Source organism: Austrofundulus limnaeus, unplaced genomic scaffold, assembly GCF_001266775.1.
Source record: "Austrofundulus limnaeus strain Quisiro unplaced genomic scaffold, Austrofundulus_limnaeus-1.0 Scaffold256, whole genome shotgun sequence".
NCBI lineage: Eukaryota > Metazoa > Chordata > Actinopteri > Cyprinodontiformes > Rivulidae > Austrofundulus > Austrofundulus limnaeus.
In genome coordinates this window covers 390,447-400,054 of record NW_013952658.1, presented here as the reverse complement: position 1 = coordinate 400,054, position 9,608 = coordinate 390,447, and the positions used below count along the sequence as shown (strand labels likewise).

At 40.3% G+C, this 9,608-nt stretch overlaps 1 protein-coding gene across 4 annotated transcripts in view; it reads left to right on the top strand.

Annotated features, from left to right (window-relative positions):
* sh3rf1 (SH3 domain containing ring finger 1) overlaps positions 1-9,608 on the top strand; it is a 75,397-nt gene that overhangs the window by 56,539 nt on the left and 9,250 nt on the right. For 3 of the 4 annotated variants that reach the window (XM_014020536.1, XM_014020539.1, XM_014020538.1), the window contains exons 7-10: positions 840-967; positions 1,452-1,622; positions 7,168-7,451; positions 7,524-7,816. In XM_014020536.1, coding sequence (XP_013875990.1) covers positions 840-967; positions 1,452-1,622; positions 7,168-7,451; positions 7,524-7,816 — 876 coding nt within the window. The remainder of the gene's footprint in view (positions 1-839; positions 968-1,451; positions 1,623-7,167; positions 7,452-7,523; positions 7,817-9,608) is intronic. The other variant, XM_014020540.1, reaches the window with a different exon arrangement.

The following is a 9,608-nucleotide window of genomic DNA, read 5'->3' as shown; positions in this document are numbered from 1 at the left end:
ACACACACACACACACACACACACACACACACACACACACACACACACACACAAAAAACAAACAAAGAAAGAAAAAAAAAACAATAAATCTAAAGAAGCTAAGAAGCCAGCAGACTGCTCCAAATCTTTGCTTCATCACAGTCTCCCATCCTGAGCAGCACACCGGCAGCAGCAGAGAGGAAAAACTCCCCCTGAACAGGAAGAAACCTCCAGCAGAACCAGGCTCAGGACAGGCAGCCCTCTGCCTCGACCGGCTGGGTTGGAGGACAGGAAAGAGACACAGACAAACACAGAAAAACTGGTCCAGGTGTATTTTCCTCTGGAAGAGAGACAAAGAAAACACGTTATTGATAGAAGTAATTATAACAAACATGTAGAGGAGAGAGACTAAAAATAACTTGTGATCTAAAGCTCCCAAGTTTCTTTGGTTGTTGGACAGTTGTTTTCAGTTTCACATGATCCCAGTTAAAGTCTCAATGTGTTTTAACACGCAGCTGTGTGGTCTCCTGGCAACAAACAAACAAGCAGAATAGGATATGTCTCTGTTGAAAGGGGAAGTCTRGGACAAGACTTTGTGTCTGCCAAAACACTTTCCCCTAGTGTTAGAATAACTCAGATAATAAATGATCTCTTCTTCGGTCTTTGTTGCTCATAAACAAACTGGGGTTTTTGCTTAGTAACTCTTGTTGTTGAGGCTAAAGTTACTCCTCGTTCTTCTTTTCTTTTTTTTTCTTTTTTGTTTCACACAGAGAGAGATAAGTGATGAATTGTTGTGAGACTGTAACTGAATGCTGATCCTATCTGCCCACTAATATGATTCTTCTATTCTTCTGCCACAGGATGCTCTCCCRCCACTCCCACCTCCTCCCCCACAGGCTTCTGTTAGCGGAGCAGCGTTTTCGGTCGCTGCCGGACAGAGACCCTCCCCCAGCTTGGGCGACCAAAGTGGGAGACAAAGACCTACAGTGTGAGTTATGAAAACAGTGTCACGCAGAGTGTTCTTCTTAAATGTGCAGCGGAACGTCAGAAGCTGTCTGCGCTGTGGTGGATCGGGGTCTCTGCGTGTTTCGACCACCCCAGAGTGGGCCTGCAGAGTGGGAGCCTGTGTGGAGGTGTAAGGGTCAGAACTCTTAGGTGATGGTCTCCAGGGTCCCTGTGGGAGATCCTTTCTATCCCCTCTGATTCCTGACCCCCAGCACCTTTACCCTCATTACTCCCCTGAGTCACCCCCCACACACCTGATAAGAATTAGATCCCCTCACGCCTGTTCTCCTGCCGTCATGTGGTTCTGCCAACATGTACATGTCAGGTTTTATGTTCCCCTCTCCTGACAACACTGAAATCAGGTTAAAACATCCCAGCTGAGACTCCTGCCTGCACAGGCCTGCTCTTACAAACCCTGTTTTTAGTTTAAAACTATGTCATGTTTGTTTTCTGTTGGTTTTATCTAGCTATGTGGCAATGTTCCCGTACACTCCCCGTAAGGAGGATGAGCTGGAGCTGAGGAAAGGAGAGATGTTTCTGGTGCTGGAACGCTGTCAGGATGGCTGGTTCAAGGGCACCTCCATGCACACGGGCAAGATTGGAGTTTTCCCTGGAAACTACATGAGTCCAGTCAGCAGGTGAGGCTTTCAATGATGGAACGACATCCGTTCTAACTGTTCAGATCATGTTGATGTCAGTCATATATGACACAACAATGAAATCTGAAATTCATTTCATCTTTTTTTTTCTTTAAATTTGAAGAATATTATGTCTGTATATTTATAGTTAACCAGTGGTAGGCAGTGCTAATCTTAAAATTAGTTCCACTAGCCCTAAAATACTAACTCAAATATTTAGGTCCCGTAATTCTAAAGCACTAAAATAACCCAGTTGACCCATGAACATTCTTCAACAGACAACATAGGGCTGGGCGGTATGACCTCAAATTCATATCACAGTATAAATTGAACCCCTTCACGGTAACAGTATATATTGCGGTAGAAAATTATCATAAAAAGTAAAGATAATGTAATTTTTAGAGCTTTTTTTTTTTCAGAAAACTGTAATCTTAATTAAACGCAACATTTTTACTTTAACATCTGCCTGTCAAACAATGAGCTTCTGCCTGCTGAACTTATCAGCTGCTGCTCTGCTGCGCGCTCATCTTCATCATCTTCATCATCAGAGCAGAAGCTGACTTTACATTAGCAAGATGGATTTACGACTGAACGAACATCCACGTCTTTTTTTTTATCATCTCTGCGGGTAACAATAGATAAAAAACATTTTTTTCTTTAACAATTGGGTGTGAAAAACTACAGCTGTTAAAGCTTCGCTCTGTGCGACGTGGTGCAGCGGGAGGAGAGGAAATGATCCCGCGACACGACGTAACTTTTCTACAGTGGGAGGAGGAAATTTTGAGGATTTATTCTCTATGCGTGTTTTAAAACGCTATAATTTCTTAGTTTTATTTCGAACTCCTCCTGCTCAGTTGTCTCTGCACTCGCAGCCCTGTTCACACAGGTGCAAGGATGACAGGACGGTGGAGGGTAAATTTATACCGTAGGCCAACTTCATACCGTTTCTACCGTCTACCGCATATACCGCGCAGGCCTAAGACAACATGAGTCACGTTGTCATGTTGCTCTCTTAATTCTTATCATTGACATTCCACAGCTGTATTTGAGTTCATATATTGTTAATATATTGTCACCTGGTGGATAAGTGACACATATGAACAAAATGTGTGACAGCTTTCACCCTCACCTGTTAACATTAACGTTGATCAATAACATTTATAGACCTCAGTTACTGCTTCTAAATTTAACCTATAGATTTAGCAAGTTAACCCACTAATAAATTTTAAAATTAGCAAAAGCCCTAAAGCACTAATCAGGAAATTAGGTCCCCTATTAGTGCTTTAGGGGAACTGTGCCCACCACTGTGGGTTAACTATTAAAGGACAATAAACCTTATTGAAACACAAGACAGTACGTCAAAAGAAATCTCTAAAATAACTTTTAAAGAAAATATTTCAGTTTTGGAACAAATCTAATGCTTCGTTCAGAACGAACATGATTTGATCATCAGTGCTGTCAGGTTTACATGCAAAGTTTATGGTGGACACACGTTGAGGGGCATTGGGAAGTGCTGCAGTGCGTCCAGTGTGGCGCATTTTGAGCGTTTTGAGCATTTGACACGCATCCACAGCATCAGAGGCTGGAGCTGGAAAGTCTGAACTTTTGCTGCTGGTTGTGGAGCATCAACCAATCAGAGAGACTCCACTAAGGGACGTAGTGACACATTTTCTGATGGGACGTTTCCTGAATGATGTCCACTAACCTGAGACAGATGGACAGGTACTCTCCAGCTGAGACCGACCGACTGTAGTCGGTGTCCTGGCAGGAGGTGAGTGCACAGATGTGGGTCAGCAGCTCGGGACAAAAATAGTTCTGAAAGCGAGCCTCATCARCTCCTRGAGTGGTGAAAGTCACCTAACTCAGAACGTCTCTGAATTATCTGGTGAATTAATTATAAATTAATTATCTGGTGAGGGTGACAGGCTCTTACTCTCAGTAAATAAAGCAAAGCCACTTTCTTTATTCCATCCACCATATATAGAGACCAGCAGAGGAAAACAARCAAGAGGCGTAGAGCCGTTGGACATGCTTTTGACACTCAAAACTCATTCTGTGTGAATGCAGCATTAAGGTTAAGAGGTCATCTTTTAAGGGGGGTGTTTCATGCTACAACTGTAAGCTATTTTTTTAATTTCAACATCCTGTCCACATGCAGCTGTTTGTCTGCACAGTCAGAACCGATTCATTCTCTGGTCTCTTTCATAAAATACAGTTAGTTGCTGTAAACTATACCTGCATGTTCTCTTTTAACATATAAAACAACAGTTTTGGCTGGAAGTTAGTGAACCGCAGACACATTCCAGCATTGCAAAGAGTTTCCATAAAGAGCAGCTTTTGATTGCTTTGCAGATTCCTCTTTAGAAATGTGTAACTAATTTATTTTCTTGAGTTCAGCTCTTATAGTCTGTAAACAGTTCACCACAGAAATGTAAAAGCCATTTAAAGTTCTTCATTCTCTATTTGGCAAGTTTATTCCTCATGAGACCCCTGCTTTTATCAAAGATGACTAAAACCAAAAAATGTTGAATTACAACAAATATATTATTATTAATATTAAGTCAGACTTTTTTTGAAGATTAGTGATTATCAGAATGGGTTGATTGACATCTCTGGCCATGTTAGAATTTATAAAATATATGTCAAAGCTGTAAATAAACACAAAGCTGTAGAGATGTTTTTTGATTAAAGGAAAGTTTTTGACACAATTGATGCTACATAAATGTGAACGTGTGAAATAAGAGGCTGAAAATCACTTGCTCAAATGTATTTGGACGTGTTTCTGGGCGTAAAAATCACAAATTCACAACTAAGAAGAAAAACGTAGTGTTCTACAAGATTCAGTTATTAGACTTAACGTAGATCACACAAATACAGTAATATGTGCTCTGTAGATAGGTATAAAAATATTTACTAAAAATTGTAGGAAAGGAATTTGAGTCCAGAAATGGTTTGATGTTAATAAATTGTTTTATTTTTATGTATTTATATTCTTTGAAGGTGTTAAGATATAATGAATAAGTTAAATAGTGTTGCAAAAAAAGTGCTCATTATTTATCTTAATTTTTTTAAAAGATACCTAAATATGTTACAAGGTTTCCCCTATGATTTTTTTAACGTGGTGGTGGATAAATGGAATAAAAAAATAAAAATGTAATTTTATAAGTATATTGTTCTGTATACAAAGTTTACTGTATACAAATGTTCTCAGTCAGCAGGTTGACAGTTTCAGGAGCTGCTTGAGTAAAACTTCCTCCTCCTGTTCTTTGAAATGGAGACTAAAAATCAACATCCATAAGCTTTCTGCTTACAGGTCAAACATTTTAATTTAATTAGGAGTATGCTGTGTACATGACCTTATWAAAGTTACAGTTTATTGTTCTTAGGACTGAAGACTTTCTGAAGAAAGAGGTTTTTAAACAGCTCTTCTGTCATTTTAGTCTTTTCATCTGAAGAGCTTTGATACATTTATTTAAAAATATAGCACAAGTGGTTCTCTGCACAGAGAAAAATAATTTATTTTTACTGTTTTTTTTAAACCAAGCTGACAAGTTTCTCCACTAAAAGTATTGTGTAATTTAAAGGCATTGAAACACCTGGTTAAATTTAGAAGATATTATGATTAACTACAAGCACCTGAAGCTGACTCAGAGAACTCTGTGATTTTAGAAAAAAGTACTTTTAAAATAAAAGTCAAATGTAGACACGTCTTTAAAAGACCCCCATTCTCCTCCCTACCCCGTGTGGCTGCGGTCGGCTTACACCTCCACACCACCCGCGTGATTAATACTGATTTTTTTTGCACAAATTACAGATTTTTGATGCTCATTATAAACATAAACGTCTGAATGGTTTGACATGTATGGACTCTAAGTCCTGGTCGGAGCTGTGCTGCAGGTGGACAGGTGCAGCTGCTGCAGTTGCTGCCCCTCGCTTTAAAAACGGTCAGGTGATCTGTCGCGGTTTTGTTGTGCTCGTGAACACACAGTGTTACAGGAGAAATGCTGCGATGTGCTTTTAGAAATATAATATATATAAAATACGACGTAGTCCTCAGTGGAAAATAGTCCAGGAAACGCTGAGGGCTTTCCTGGGAGGTGTTCACCTGAGCTGAGTGAAGCTGACACCCCACCCACAGAGAATATATTTAATATACTAATCGCTATTTCAATCTTTCTATCTTTCTAATTACTTCTCTCTCTGTTTTTCTCTCTGTCTCTATTTTCTCTTCACTAAAAAAAAAGTCACTGATGATGAAGAAATAAATAAACTAAATAAACTAATATTTACTGTAGTTTCGTTTTCTACTGAAGTGACAAAAAAAAGAAGGCAGCGCGCACCCGCCCTGCTCTGGCAGGAAAGTTGACATTTTAAACCTTAATAAAGAATCGATACAGGGCTTTAGAATATCGATACAGTATCGGGAAATGAAATATTGCGATATTTCAGTGTATCGATATTTTCTTACACCCCTAGTAATTATATTGTTTTCTTAAAGCTTTTTTAAGTATTACTTTATTTTTTCAAGCTATTTGGTCAACTGTATCACTGAAACAGCTGCACCGATTAACCTGAAATTTGGCAGGAATGTAGATGAGTCCGACCGTTTACCATAGACCCCATATTTTAGGAGGGGGATTCATCTGTATCGGGGGTGTCCGGATGTACAAAAATGCTTGTAGCTCAAAAATTATTCAACATAGGAGCTTCAGATTTTTGTTGTTTAGCTCTGATGAAGGCCTATCCATCGGCCCCACCAATAAGCAACCCGTACCCCCTCCAGACCCCCACCCAAAACAATAAATCTGTTCAGATGACTTCTGAGTTCTGGTGCTTTGCGTACGTGCGGGGGTCATATATGCTAACGCTATGCTGGATCTAGTTAAACTTTGAAAAGCTGTCAAAATAACACAAAATACTATGAAATTCTTATTACTTTACCATTAATTTTTAAATACAAAAGGAAATGTATTTTCATGTTCAAACAGCTTACCTAGTTCTAATCAGTCATTTGTGTTAAATTAGGAGAACAATATAGTTTACCAGGGTTATGTTTCATTTTGCATTTGTAAGTTAGTAAAAGCAGTAGAAAGGTAGCCATGATTGATGTTCAGAAAATATTTTGTTTAGTTGCATTTGAAAGTTTTTAAGTGTAAAATATTTCACTTGTGGGAGTCAAACAATAGAATGAGCTCATTGATGAGTTAATAATTATTAAATCAGTATTTATGATTAAACTGTGAAAAGGTAACTCCGGCTTATAATGTGAACTGATTTATAGGAGGATTGTGAATTATCAGTCAAATTTACTGTTATACCTGATTTTTTTATTTTTACCTGGGACACGTGTAAACAAGCTTCAACTTTTTCCAGTAGTCACAAGTTTATTCCCTTTTGAAAGGTGAAGAAGTCATGTTTCTTCTGTTGATTTTTTTTTTTTTTTTTTTTTTTGTAATTGTCAGTTTAATCATTACTTTAAATCATTTTTGTAATCAAAATAAACTAAATAATTTATCCAACGCCGACTCTTTCTCGTCCACCTCAGGACAGCATCTGGCAGCTCCCAGGCCAAAGTTCCCATGAGTCTTTGCACTCAGGCTGGCAGAGGAATCACCATCGTCAGCCCTTCCTCTGCTTCTCTGGGGGCCATTGTTCAAGGGCCTGACTTCAACAAACCCCTCACTGTGTGCTCCACCGCTGGACCTGCCTGCTCCCAACCTGCAGCTGTGGTGACAGCAGCTCAGACGGCCACAGGCCAGCAGCCAAAAGTGCCCGTGCATATCAGCTCACAGATGACTGTGAACCAGGCCCGCAACGCTGTCAGAACAGGTAAATGTGAAAACGTAGCCTCAGGGAATGAAAGAAGAATTCAGTCTTATTTTGTTTGTGTCCTTGTTGCAGCAGCTTGTCACAGTCAAGACAGACCCACAGCTGCAGTGACACCCATCCAGTGTGCGGCCCCTGTGACCTTCGTCCCACAGCTTGTAGTTTTCCCACAGCCCTCCTCCAGCAGCGCTCAGGGCTGTACCCGGGCAGGAGTGGCACTCAGCTGCGCTGCTGCCTCTCTGACTCCTCCTAATGTGAACGCTGCGTCTCTGGATGTGGACGCTTTAAGACCAGTGCCCACTGGCAACAACGCTGCACTTAACCCCTCATCWAACAACGCACCCTGCAGACTGGACAAGGATGGCAAGGTGGGGTGTTAATAAAACACAATATTCAGTACTAGGTTGTGGTTTAGGAAGAATTCTGTTGTGTTGTTAATGGTGGGCAATATAGTTTTTACCTGTGTTTGTAGCACAATATCTCATGAACCACTACAAACTTTAATGACTCTGGCAAAGTTACAATTACATGTACAACTAATTAACTTCTGTGGTTAACCTCATTAAAGACACTGCTACAGTTGATCGGCCTCGGCTAATGGAAGAATGATTAAAGCAACGGCAGTTTCACAGAAACTGAGCTAAGATTTGTTGGGGGATTAGAGAGGGTGAGCCTGTCACCAGACAACAAAAGTGTSGGTGGGCAACTGTTGTATGGGCCCTCGAGCAAGGCCCTCAATGCTATAACCTGGTAAAAACCATGTCCTTGTCCKTCACTTTGCTTCGTACRAGGGTCTGGACTCTCAGCTATAGAGAAGTGATTCTTGCTGGAGGTGWGRCCTCTGCTGAAGTTTAAAAKGATTGGATCGGTTGGCTGCGACGTTTGTCGCCAGCTCCACTGTGAAAGAGGCTAAGCTAAGAAGCTAACCGGAAATTGTGTGTGCGCTGTAAACAACCCTACTGAGAGGAGAGAAGTACCGAGCCAAACGAGACGACTGTAAATGAGAGCTGCTGCTTTGTCCGACAAATTGAGTTTAATTTGGAAGCCTTATCAACACAGACTGGCTTCATTCACTTCCTCCACTGCYGAATGCTAAATTAACTAGCAGACACTGCGCACAAAAATAAATGTTCTGTTCTCTGATTTTRTGTACAGTGCCCTGAGACAACGTATGTTGTGACTTGGCGCTATATAAATAAACTGAATTTGAATTTGATTGGTCCGAATGAAATGCTCCCAAAGAAATCCTTGTCTATGGGAGAAGTCCCAGACGGAGCAGTGAGGGGAAACTAGAATAAAGCGGAGCTGTGTAGGAAGGCAWGGGCCAGGCTATCAATGCTACAGTTGCTCCCCAGGTGCTGTAGATGGCAGCCCATTGCTCCACATGTGTAGAGAACTAATTACAGGGTTCCCATGGGTCCTTGAAATCCTTTAAAGTTTGTGAATTTGAAAAAATGATTTCAAGGCCCTGGAAAGTTTGCGAAAACAGCCAAAAATTACACTTGTCCTTGAAAGTCCTTAAATTTGTGGGGGGTGGGGATTGAMGTTCTCTTTTCACTTGACTGATTTTCATCATCTGTAAAAAAAAATATATGATAAAAGCAACATATTTCTGCAGTGGATAACTCAGGATTACGGTAAACTGACGTGGCTTTCAACAAATAATGTGAGCTATAGTCATAGTTTTACCCAATCAGAGTGGAGTTGGGCGGGTCTTTCTTTCTGAGCCCAGGTGAGGCACCACAGCTTCTCCTGTCCTCACTGAGCCTCTGGACATTTTCACATCCCCTCCTCCCAAACTGAGCTGCTGAMCCTCCCAGGACATAATTTCATGTCCATGTATTGTGGATGTGAATGTAGGGTAAATATTTAATCCACTTTCTTTCATTGATTCTGACTCAACAAYTTTTATGKTGTTCAGTTTTTCATTGAATTTACATGGTATTAAATAGGGCTGCCACAAACGATTATTTTTATAATTGATTAATCACTGATTATTTTTTCGATTAGTCAACTAATCGGATCATATGTTAATTGAATATAAAACATASAGCTTATCGCCCCAGATTGCAGCTGCTATTATATAACCATGGTTAGATTTTAGCTATATGCTAACTAAAAATAGTTGCTGTGGAAGGCAAGTTCTGCTCTGCAGATATT